Source organism: Quercus robur, chromosome 8 (genome assembly GCF_932294415.1).
Source record: "Quercus robur chromosome 8, dhQueRobu3.1, whole genome shotgun sequence".
NCBI classification, from domain to species: Eukaryota; Viridiplantae; Streptophyta; class Magnoliopsida; order Fagales; family Fagaceae; genus Quercus; species Quercus robur.
This window is the reverse complement of record NC_065541.1, coordinates 24,957,589-24,969,847: the sequence shown is the minus strand read 5'-3', so window position 1 is coordinate 24,969,847 and position 12,259 is coordinate 24,957,589. Positions and strand designations below refer to the sequence as shown.

Sequence of the window (12,259 nt, the reverse complement as noted above, 5' to 3'; positions counted from 1 at the left end):
CTTATTAATAAACTGAGAGCATATAATGAGTCCAAAAAGAAGCTGCCCAAGAAACCCCACCATATATATATTATCCTTTGTGTTTTTTAGAAAAAGGCTAGTACCATATACTTCATACATTATATCCTTGGGAGGCAAATGTGCCAGCCTAACGTTTTCTTCTTCTTGGTTTTCACTTTTCGCTATTTTTTTAACCTTTGTCCTCGTTCACACCTGATAAAGATTAAAGAGAACAACATGCAAAGCGAGTACTGGTGAATGAAAAATCTTTATATAAAAACACTGGAAAGGCTGAAATCTCTGTAAAAGATAGTCCAGTCGAGCCCACTAACTTATGCTGCATTGGAAATTGATTAGTGCACTGCAGACTATTATTGAACTCAACACAACACCCATGCGCTCTGGTCTGGACTCTACACCAATTTGTCAATTTTTTAAATTTCATTTTTCATTTTTCATTTGTTAATTTGTTAAACATTTGCCAAGCACGATTTGATTCTACAACCATACTTCAATAATTTTTTATTCTAGCTCAATTTGATCACTGTCGAAGTGTCAATAATCGAACATGAACATGAATGTTTCTTATTCTAGTCAAGATGATTAGACCCAAAAAAAAAAAACAGAATGTCCTTTATTCTAAATGTCCTCCCTCCATCGCAATCATAACCATTATTATTAACACATTCATCACTGGTTAATTCACATACTATTCGTTTGCTCCAACATTACACAATATCAGATTAGGAAAGTGACTGATAAGACCATATACCAAACCACTAAAATTATTTTCATGAGACACGTAACGAGCTTATTAAGCAAACTACCACAATCCAAACATCCAACTGTCCCACCAGCACACCCATCTAAAACGGTGACCCCTTGCGGGCCCTACACGTAACATAGACTCTACTCAATCATCATACTCACACATGCTTCGCAGTCCACAGTAAATTTTATAATTAATTGTAACTTATTTATAACACAAAATTAATTAAAGGGAAAAAAATAATAATAATAATAATTGCTTGGAAATCAATAAACAAAGATGTACAAACATACGGGAGCAGTAAAAAGCTAAACCTGTCCTGCAAACCCTACAGTAAAGTAAAACTAAAACCACTAACCATTTGTCACACTTTTTATTTTACCAGATTCTAATAATTACCTTGGTCAGAGCTCAGCTCAGAACCCAACCCCAGCCGCGCCGACTCCAAGCGTAGCCGGGCGGTGCGGCTCCAGCTTCCTATTCTTCCAAAAACAAGGCTCCGGCATCAACTTAGCCGAAGACCTCATCGGCTCCGACTTACAGCGTGTCAACACAAACGGCTCGTACCCCTTTGCCCCCACCAGCTTCTGCTCTATCATAGTCGCCATCGACACTCCTGCTCCCGGAGCCGCCACCGCAGCTGGAAATGAACACGAAGAACGCGGCGGCTGAAGTAGCAAGTGGTGCGGCGCCGCCGTGTGCGTAGGTGGCGCAGGATTTTTAGAGTTGTCCTCGGTGGCGGCGCTGATCACTCTTTTTTTGGGGTCTTTTCCATCTCCGCCGTTGGTTTTCTTGATGGGTCTCTCTGGGAGCCATCGGATGAAGTCGGTACTGCAAACCCAGGTTTCTTTGGATACCTCCATGGAAAGCTTTGGCTCACACATCATTAGAAGCAAGCAGTCTGGTAACACTGAGCTTTCTCTTTCTCTCTCAGGCTTTCGTTGTTGACTTTCTCGGAACTTTGACTCTTCTATACCCGGCTCCTTCTCGTGGGTATTCGGGTCGTCTTCTTCTTCTTCTTTTTCTTGGGGTTCGAATCTTTCATGGGTCACTGTCTCTTCGTCTTCCCAAGGCGTCCCAGACAGTGACTCTTCTTTATCTTCATCCTCGTCTAAAGCCTCAACCCTTGCTTCTTCCTCTTCTTCTTCTTCTTCTTCTTCTTCTTCTAGTGCTTGTGCTTCTGATTCTTGCTCGGAATGTATGGAAACTAAAGTAGAAGAGGAAAAGCTTGCTTCTTCTTCATCTTCTTCTTCATCTTCTGCCTCTGCTTCATTTTCTTGTACATCCTCAATTTCTTGAAGTACTACATTATGTTCAAAAACCTCGGGATCTACAAGAGCCTCTGGTTCTTGTTTTAGTTCTGGTTCTGGTACTGGCTGGTTCACCTCCTCAAACAACTCTTCTTTTACTTGTAATTTTTCTTCTTCATGGTTTTCTTGCTCTTCTGGGTGCTGTTGAAGCTCTGGGTTTTCTTCCACTACTATTTTTTCTGCTGCTTCTTCTTCTAAAACCAAGTTTGCCTTTTCTTCTGGGTATCCATGCTCTTGACTATCAGAAACCTCATCCACCTCAACTTTACTTTGCCTTTCTTCCAAATCCCTATATTGTTGTTGTTGTTGTTGTTGTTCTTCTCCTTCTTCGTGTTCCACATTTTCATTATCCTCATCTTTATCTTCATCTTCGTCATGAACCGGAGACTCCCAAAACCGATTAGCCAGAGCCGCCATTTTAACAGGGTCAGATCTACACCTCATGAGCAACAAAGCATTCTTGGGCGGAACACAAATACTAACTCTCCCTTCCTCTTGGTCTTCCTCCTCAATCCTCTCTTCCTTAATCTCAATACCTTCAAAAATCTCCCTCCTACTCTTTCTCCTCACACTCTCTGTCTCGCTTTCTTCTTCTCCCACCACCAACTCTATCTCCCTCCCACCTTTCCCTTCATTTTCTTGCATCGCCACCAACCACCTCGCAAACACCGCTCCACAAGAACTCCCATTTCCACCACCCTCCGATCTCTCAGCTTTCTCTTCCTTTTCCCTCATACACGAAGACCGACACGGCAGGAAACAATTAAACTCAGCACCAAAAGCCCTCAAACCTTCACATATTGTCACTGGTAAATGCACCCACCTTTGATTCCTATGCGGCGAACACTCATGCTGCTGCTGCTGCTGTTGTTGTTGTTGTTGTAAAAGCTGTTGGCTTTGAAACTGACTATTATTCTGAACGTTAACCTCTTGTTGTGTAACATTAAGACTTGTATTTTGCTGCTCCACTCTTCGAAAGCTCGCTTCCCCTCTTCTTTTCGATCTAGTTCTCAACTTTTTCCCTTGCTTCTTGGTTTTGACTCTCACCTGGCCAATACAGGTGACTTTGGGTGAAGAGGGCTCTGGGTTTTCAAAAGCACAGCCTCTTTTCTTAGCCCCAGTTGGGAACATTGGCGAGGCTTGGCCTCCCTTCATGCTACCGTTGCTTCTTAGTCTTCGGCTTAGAGAGGAGGAGAGAGAGATTTGAGATGGTTCTCTAGTACGGCCTGGACTGAGAATAGATTTGGAGGAGAGCTTCATGGAAGAAGAAGAAGAGAGTCGTGAAGTGAAGCAAATGAAGAGCTCGCTTGTGGTGCTACTATTGCTGCTACTATTGGTGCTTGTAGTGCGATAGGGTCTTTCTGATTCCATTTTTTTACCTTCTATTTTTTGCTATTTTGTCACTGTATTTGGGCCATGAAACTATTGACCATTGGATGACGATGAAGCAGATCTTTGTTTTACTTCTTGGTTACTGAGAGTGAGAGGTACAAGATTGCACATAGACAAAGACAGAGAGAAAAAAGAGATAAAGAGGGTTTAATGGAGAGTGACGAAATGCTGCTTGTCTTTAGCTAAATGTAACTCTGTGACTGTAGGGTCTGTTCTCTGTTCTATGGGCCTTGCGTTACTTTATCACTTTACATGACCATAGTGCCCTTGCTCTTTGTATTAAATCCACAGTACACCTGTTGCTTGGACTAGAATTTCTAGGATAAAGTTCATTGCTTTATCTTGGCTAAAGAGATTTGTTTCATTGTGCCCCGCTTTATTACACGAGGTTTTTTTTTTTTTTTTTTTTTTTTTCTCCTTCCTTCTAGTTGTGGTATTCTGAAGCTTAGGAGTGTGATTGAAAGTCAAGCAAAAGGGAAAGGTAAAAGAAAAAATTTTTGATAAAGAAAGGTGGTAAAGAGAAACTGAGAAATAAAAGGAGCTAGTTGCTTGCTTTGCTTTCTGTTTAAGGTCTTTTTCTTCCACTCGCGCACCCAGTTTGGTATGTGTCCTTGTTTTCTAGTTATCACCTAACCAACCATGTAGCTATTAAAACCTGAAAGTCGGAACTGAAACCAGTCCTTGAATGTGAGATTTCTCATTTCTGGGATTTTACGAAATTTTCCTACTTTTTTTTCTGAAAATTTAATTTTCCTACTTTCTTTCCCTTGTCCAAACCGATGACCAAGTATCTACCAAAATATTAGTACTCGTCAATATGATAATCTTAGTTAGAGATATAATAAATATATATGTGGCGTTGCATACAATGATATTTTACATGTGTGACACCTACTTTTTTCAATATTGCTTCATTTTCTTTTTCTGAAGGTAACTTTAGTTATATTATTAATAGTTTTATTCCCGTGCAATGACTCAATGAAAATTCAAATGTAAGCTTTTTTTTTAAAAAAAAATAACTAAAACAAAATTATTAAATAATAGTAATAATAAATTCTAAAATAAGTAAGTAATTTTAATTATAAAAAATTTTACTTGTAAGTGCTAATGGTTTAAAGTTTAGACTTTATCAGTGTTTATCAATTTTTATATTTTAAAATTCTCTTTGTACTTTGGTTAATTTCTTAATATGAGATATGGAATGAGTTTAATTATTCCTATTTTAATTATATTTAATCTATGCCCTAGCCAATACAAATATAAAAACAAAAAAAAAAAACAAAATAGTTCCACAATACAGTTTTTTTCCTAGTGATAGTCTAATTAAAAAAATCAACACACTCACAAATTAAATACAATAATCAAAACATACACAAAAATTTCAAAATTTGAGAATAAAAATAATAATAAAAAACTTACATAAGATAACCAAGAACTTAAATAGGTGTTCATTGTTTTGCTTCTTTATAATAAACTTCATTTGGCATAATATCCTTTGTGCAAATTCAGAAGTAAAGAACAATAAGTAAGATGAATTTATTAGATTCAAATATAAGTGTAAGTTGTATCTTGGGAAAAAAAAGTGAAAAAAAAAAAATACAAGAACGTGGGGTGGTATTGTGTGGGATATAATTATAGGGATGACTTTATTGGTTAAGAGTAATTATATCAAAAAGTCATAGCTTTGTGTGTGTGTATAAGTTTTGAAAATTTTGATAATAAACTATTAGTTGGAGTAGAATTTATATTTTAAAAACTTAGATGATAAAGTTTTATCTAAATTAAATTATTGTTAAATCTTATAATCCCTTAGTCAAGAATCATGTAGCTTAATATCCTAATAAAATATTAAATGATGCAACTTGAGGAAAAAAAACAAAAACAAAATCGTGAGTTGTGCTGTTTTTAAGATTAGAAAATTTTGATGTAGACTTTTAGTTTTATTAAATTAAATAGTTTTTAAATGTTATCCCTTAATTTGAGGAAATATATCATAACAAATAATATAAATTAATTTACTAATTAGTTGTTCTTAAAATGTTGATAATAGAGTTTTAGTTGGAGTAGAAGTCAAAATATTGTTTTTTTTTTTAGAAAGAAAACTTGAATTGTTGTTTAAAAAGAAAACGTGGTTTTTTTTTTTTTTTGGATTAAAGTTTAGATTTTTTTTTTTAATAGACTTTTACTTTGAAGAGAATTTAAATTTGTTGAAGTTTAAATGATAAGTGTAAAGCGTCCGAGGACCAAAGAGAATGTAAAATGAAGTATCGCATGGTTCCACCCGCAAAAATATATCTAACCCAAGGACTTCACCGATCCGAGAAGGGAAAAGGATTAAAGATGGCATTACGAGAGGACCTGTAGGGGCACAATTTGCGTTAAACCACAGCAGGATTGGGTTCGCACGTAAATGGACCCGTACAATATCATTTGTAGAGAGTGGGGTCGAAAGGTTAAGTCATGTTTACTCGGCTGTGGTTTTGTTAAGTTGTTCATGCATGATTTAGAGATGTTCACCCCATTTGGTCCTTTTCTCTGGAAGGATCTCCCCTTCTTTAGGTTGCATATTTTCCTTTTATATTGGCCTGCCTTCAATTTCCTTCGTCCACGTGTAGGGTCAACATTTCCAAGACTGATACTTGTCCCATCAGTCCCAGACCTAAGTCGTTGAGAGTTGTTCATAAAGTTAATGGGTAAGGCTCTGCTAGGCGCAGAGATATGTATGGGAAGGTGGCAGAGGAAGCTTTTCTTAGATATTTTGGATTTCCCTTCAAGCACGTCCTTTTACCTTTCTGCCCTTATTCTTGAGTCAGCCGAGGACTGCACTGTCCTCGGCTGCTTCTCCGGGCCAATTTGGGTCACACTATTCTTGAACTCTGGCCATGACCCTTTTTCTGCTTAGACCTTTGGGCCCTTCATCAGCGAATGGGCCTGGCCCGTCAATTGTTGGTCCCCACAATAGCCCCCTCAAAACCCTGCTATCCAACTCCTCGGTTGGAAAGGTGGGTTTTGATAATACCGAGACTTTATTGCGGCTCATTAAGTTCGGCCCTTGATCAACGTCGGCGACTTTTCACCTCCCCAAGGAATGCGCCGGTCTACGAGATATTTCCCTTGACTTACGCGTGATGCGTTTATTCCGTTTGGTTAGTCGTAGTGCGCTTTTAATGTCTTCCCTTTACGAGGCCTCTTAAATCTAGCGGTTACGGATAGCTTGGAGAAACGAAACGGTTTTGCATTTACTAGCAGATTTCTTAGAGGATCGGAGCGTGTCACGTACCCTCGTCTTTTTCCCCTATATAAAGAGAGAAGACAAGAAGGTGATTCTCTCATATGCGAATCCCTTAGACTCTTCTCAGAATCCACTTCTTCCATCTGGTTATTCCTCATTCGATAACACGTCCCCCATAGTGATCAACCATGAATGAATCCCTCATTTCCCAGAGACACCATACCTTAACGAAACTTGAGATGGCTCGGTCGGGGCAAGGGTGGTGGAGACTCAAGGTTTGTCTCCCCATTCTTTTAGCCAAAATCCGAAGCAGGGGCTCGTCACATCCTATTTCCGGTGTGACTGAGTCAAAAACCTCCCTTGTCATCTCCATCTGCTCTCTCATGAGCATACCTAATATGGCTCCCCTTCTCCCTCTTTTGCTCCTTTTACTTTCTTTTCATTGCTTCCCTCTTCTTCTCCTCCTTCCCGCTCATGTCCTCCATCTTCTTTTTCCCTTGCATTCTTCAGTGACAAGAGCTTGCTGAAGTGCTTCCATGTCTTCTAATTCTTCTTCCTTCTCCTCCATTATTTTTGTATAAGGATCTTCTCCTGATATGAACAGTTCTGAGGCATAGATTTCAGAGAGACTTTGAAGGCGAGTTCAGAAGACACTTGATGGTTTACTTATTTATGTTACGGTTGTTGTTACTGTTTTAGCAGTTCATTTTTGTATAGGCTTGTTTAAGCCCTTCCTTGTATGTTGTAACAATTTTTCATATTAATAAAAGTGATTGTTACTCTATTTTGTATGTTTTGTCTATATATTTTAGCAAATGCGAAAGCGCTGCTCGGCATAATAGTATAGCATTTGAATCAATTACAACTAAGGCCAAGGTAATCGTTCCTAAAAAGATGTCACGATAACTTTAACAAAATTATTATTCAACATGGCAATCCGACCAGTGAGGAATGAGACTTATCTTAAAATTGGCCGTGATGTGTATTAAATGCTCCGATAAGATGTGAGAGGTAGCTATCCGAGGATGTGTTACCCACCGGATGAATGGCCTCTTTAGGTTGACGATCATTAGGTTGTTCTGCTATTTTCATGATACGCGAGACTTAACCCTTTCCACTATTTAAGCCGAGAAGTTTCTTCATTCGGGCAGTTGATTTCCCAATCAGCCTGGGTCCGAGGACTTTGCAAAACCTGGGTTTTGTTCAAGACTTATGCGTTTCATCCCATGTGCTTGAATCTTTCCCTTTAGGCTTGAGTCCGAGACTTGGGTCTTTATCGGTGCTAGGTTTTCCCTTTTAGCTTGGATCCGAGGACCATGCAAGCCTTAGGTTCTGTCCGGGACCAATGTCTACACTAGTACTTGGTTTTCCCTTTTGGCCTGAGTCCGAGGACCATGCAAGCCTTAGGTTCTGTCCAAGACCAATGTCTGCACTAGTACTTGGTTTTCCCTTTTGGCCTGAGTCCGAGGACCATGCAAGCCTTAGGTTCTGTCCAAGACCAATGTCTGCATCAGTACTTGGTTTCCCCTATCTTTAAGCATTTCCCGAGGTGCCCAACAGTGATTGTCCTCGGCCATGGCCGCTGCTCGGCGTCGGCCAAAGTACCTGGGCCCTTACACAAAGCGGCCCCGGGGCCACGAATCCACCTAGCCCATGAATTAAGAGATATTTCTGCAACTTCTGGCCACGTGGTACTCTTTGATGTCACGATGACCGAAGTGCGTCTTTACGAGGCTCTTTAATCTTGTGGTTGCAGTTGATGTTGGAAGTTGAGCCAGGACTGTTTTGTCTGTAGCGTTTCTCGGGACGCTACATGAGTTGACTGCCATCACCTTGTCTTTTCCAATAAATGGGAAGGAGAGAAAGTTGCTTTATATACGCACAAATCCTTCAGATTCTCTCCCACATCACAGCTCCCATATCCGGAGTTCTCCCCTCTTGGCATAACATGTTGAAAGTGAGGGTTGGGAGGAAAGAAATGTCTCCGCCGCAGAAGCGCCGTGTCTTCATGAGGCTTATAACAGTAAGGTATGGGCACAGGAAGCACAAGCTCAGGAGAGTTTTCCATCTCCACCGAGGGAGAACGGCGTCTCTCCCTCTTTTAGCCAAAATCCGAAGCAGGCTCTGTTCATGCCAACACTTTGGTATGGCAGAAGAAGGGTTTTCCTCCATCAGCGCCTCTGCTTTGCGGCAGGTGTATATTTAGAGAAAGCCCCATCACCTTCAACTCCCTGCACCTTTTCTTCAACGGTGTCAGGTTCAAGTTGGGTCTTTTTGGCTGCCTGAGTTATGGGCAGGTAAGGGTGCGGGGGAGGAGTAAGGTCTCGGAGCTGTAGCCAACCTTTCCTCCGACATACCTCCTCGGCTTTCTACAGCTTTCTTGCATTTTTCTTTTTCGTGCTTATGTAGTACTCATGTAGTAAGCTTTGACGTAGGCTGATTCCAGCTTTTCATTGCACGATGTACTATTTCTTCATCGTAATAAAAATAGAAGTTTATATACTTGTTTTTGGGTATGGTTCTTTTGGCACACCACCTCGTGAATGAGTGTACTCCCCGTGTGTGCTTTCTCTCAGTGCTACCTAGGGCAGGGGCCCCTTGAAACACGATTCAACTCGTTCTAATTTGTTCTAACTTACCTATACTACCAGGCACAATAATAATTGACAATAAGTTAAATTCAGGAAACTAACCTAGGTAACGGTTGAATGTCCCATGATATGCGCGAGAATGCTGTCCGAGGAACGATGAACTCCAAATAATTCATTGAAGGGGGTGACTGAGCATCGAGCGACTTTGATTATGTTTTTAGAAACATGTTACTCCATTTCGTATCGGCCCTTTTGGTGTTGGGGGTCCGAGACTTGTATACTTCCTTTTAAGTAGTTGGTTTCCCCAGAGGCTTGGGTCCGAGGACCATGCAAGGCCTTGGTTCTGTCCAAAACTTGTATGCTTCCTTTTAAGTAGTTGGTTTCCCCAGAGGCTTGGGTCCGAGGACCATGCAAGGCCTTGGTTCTGTCCAAAACTTGTATGCTTCCTTTTAAGTAGTTGGTTTCCCCAGAGGCTTGGGTCCGGGGACCATGCAAGGCCTTGGTTCTGTCCAAAACTTGTATGATTCCTTTTAAGTAGTTGGTTTCCCCAGAGGCTTGGGTCCGAGGACCATGCAAGGCCTTGGTTCTGTCCAAAACTTGTATGATTCCTTTTAAGTAGTTGGTTTCCCCAGAGGCTTGGGTCCGAGGACCATGCAAGGCCTTGGTTCTGTCCAAAACTTGTATGCTTCCTTTTAAGTAGTTGGTTTCCCCAGAGGCTTGGGTCCGAGGACCATGCAAGGCCTTGGTTCTGTCCAAAACTTGTATGATTCCTTTTAAGTAGTTGGTTTCCCCAGAGGCTTGGGTCCGAGGACCATGCAAGGCCTTGGTTCTGTCCAAAACTTGTATGCTTCCTTTTAAGTAGTTGGTTTCCCCAGAGGCTTGGGTCCGAGGACCATGCAAGGCCTTGGTTCTGTCCAAAACTTGTCTGATTCCTTTTAAGTAGTTGGTTTCCCCAGAGGCTTGGGTCCGAGGACCATGCAAGGCCTTGGTTCTGTCCAAAACTTGTATGATTCTTTTTAAGTAGTTGGTTTCCCCAGAGGCTTGGGTCCGAGGACCATGCAAGGCCTTGGTTCTGTCCAAAACTTGTCTGATTCCTTTTAAGTAGTTGGTTTCCCCAGAGGCTTGGGTCCGAGGACCATGCAAGGCCTTGGTTCTGTCCAAAACTTGTATGATTCTTTTTAAGTAGTTGGTTTCCCCAGAGGCTTGGGTCCGAGGACCATGCAAGGCCTTGGTTCTGTCCAAAACTTGTCTGATTCCTTTTAAGTAGTTGGTTTCCCCAGAGGCTTGGGTCCGAGGACCATGCAAGGCCTTGGTTCTGTCCAAAACTTGTATGATTCTTTTTAAGTAGTTGGTTTCCCCAGAGGCTTGGGTCCGAGGACCATGCAAGGCCTTGGTTCTGTCCAAAACTTGTCTGATTCCTTTTAAGTAGTTGGTTTCCCCAGAGGCTTGGGTCCGAGGACCATGCAAGGCCTTGGTTCTGTCCAAAACTTGTATGATTCTTTTTAAGTAGTTGGTTTCCCCAGAGGCTTGGGTCCGAGGACCATGCAAGTGTATGATTCTTTTTAAGTAGTTGGTTTCCCCAGAGGCTTGGGTCCGAGGACCATGCAAGGCCTTGGTTCTGTCCAAAACTTGTCTGATTCCTTTTAAGTAGTTGGTTTCCCCAGAGGCTTGGGTCCGAGGACCATGCAAGGCCTTGGTTCTGTCCAAAACTTGTATGATTCTTTTTAAGTAGTTGGTTTCCCCAGAGGCTTGGGTCCGAGGACCATGCAAGGCCTTGGTTCTGTCCAAAACTTGTCTGATTCCTTTTAAGTAGTTGGTTTCCCCAGAGGCTTGGGTCCGAGGACCATGCAAGGCCTTGGTTCTGTCCAAAACTTGTATGATTCTTTTTAAGTAGTTGGTTTCCCCAGAGGCTTGGGTCCGAGGACCATGCAAGGCCTTGGTTCTGTCCAAAACTTGTCTGATTCCTTTTAAGTAGTTGGTTTCCCCAGAGGCTTGGGTCCGAGGACCATGCAAGGCCTTGGTTCTGTCCAAAACTTGTATGATTCTTTTTAAGTAGTTGGTTTCCCCAGAGGCTTGGGTCCGAGGACCATGCAAGGCCTTGGTTCTGTCCAAAACTTGTATGATTCTTTTTAAGTAGTTGGTTTCCCCAGAGGCTTGGGTCCGAGGACCATGCAAGGCCTTGGTTCTGTCCAAAACTTGTCTGATTCCTTTTAAGTAGTTGGTTTCCCCAGAGGCTTGGGTCCGAGGACCATGCAAGGCCTTGGTTCTGTCCAAAACTTGTATGATTATTCTTCCGAAGGTTTTGCTCCTCGAATAAGGTGGAGGAAGTCGACCTGATGTTTGAAGCCCCTAGGCTTGCCCATGTCGTTGACACCGTGGAACGTAGCCCCTAGTAGGAGCCTATGTTGGAATAGCAACAATGTGTCGCCGGTGATACAGGCATCCTCATAGTCCCTTGTTCGACAGAAACTCAACCTTGCCACCGCTCGAGCTAACACGCAAGCCTCCCCACGGTGGGCGCCAATTGTAGGGGCACGATTTGCGTTAAACCACAGCAGGATTGGGTTCGCACGTAAATGGACCCGTACAATATCATTTGTAGAGAGTGGGGTCGAAAGGCTAAGTCATGTTTACTCGGCTATGGTTTTGTTAAGTTGTTCATGCATGATTTAGAGATGTTCACCCCTTTTGGTCCTTTTCTCTGGAAGGATCTCCCCTTCTTTAGGTTGCATATTTTCCTTTTATATTGGCCTGCCTTCAATTTCCTTCGTCCACGTGTAGGGTCAACATTTCCAAGACTGATACTTGTCCCATCAGTCCCAGACCTAAGTCGTTGAGAGTTGTTCATAAAGTTAATGGGTAAGGCTCTGCTAGGCGCATAGATATGTATGGGGAAGGTGGCAGAGGAAGCTTTTCTTAGATATTTTGGATTTCCCTTCAAGCACGTCCTTTTACCTTTCTGCCC

At 41.8% G+C, this 12,259-nt stretch overlaps 1 protein-coding gene across 1 annotated transcript; it reads right to left on the bottom strand.

Annotated features, from left to right (window-relative positions):
• Positions 1 to 994: 994 nt before the first annotated feature.
• On the bottom strand, positions 995 to 3,698 carry LOC126695076 (uncharacterized). Its single transcript, XM_050391688.1, has one exon. The coding sequence runs from the start codon at positions 3,448 to 3,450 to the stop codon at positions 1,186 to 1,188; it is 2,265 nt and encodes a 754-aa protein (XP_050247645.1). The 5' UTR covers positions 3,451 to 3,698; the 3' UTR covers positions 995 to 1,185.
• Between the last annotated feature and the right edge of the window lie 8,561 nt (positions 3,699 to 12,259).

Excerpts from the sequence above, each read along its gene's own strand:
- LOC126695076 (XM_050391688.1), bottom strand. The coding sequence starts at position 3,450 with ATGGAATCAGAAAGACCCTATCGCACTACAAGCACCAATAGTAGCAGC.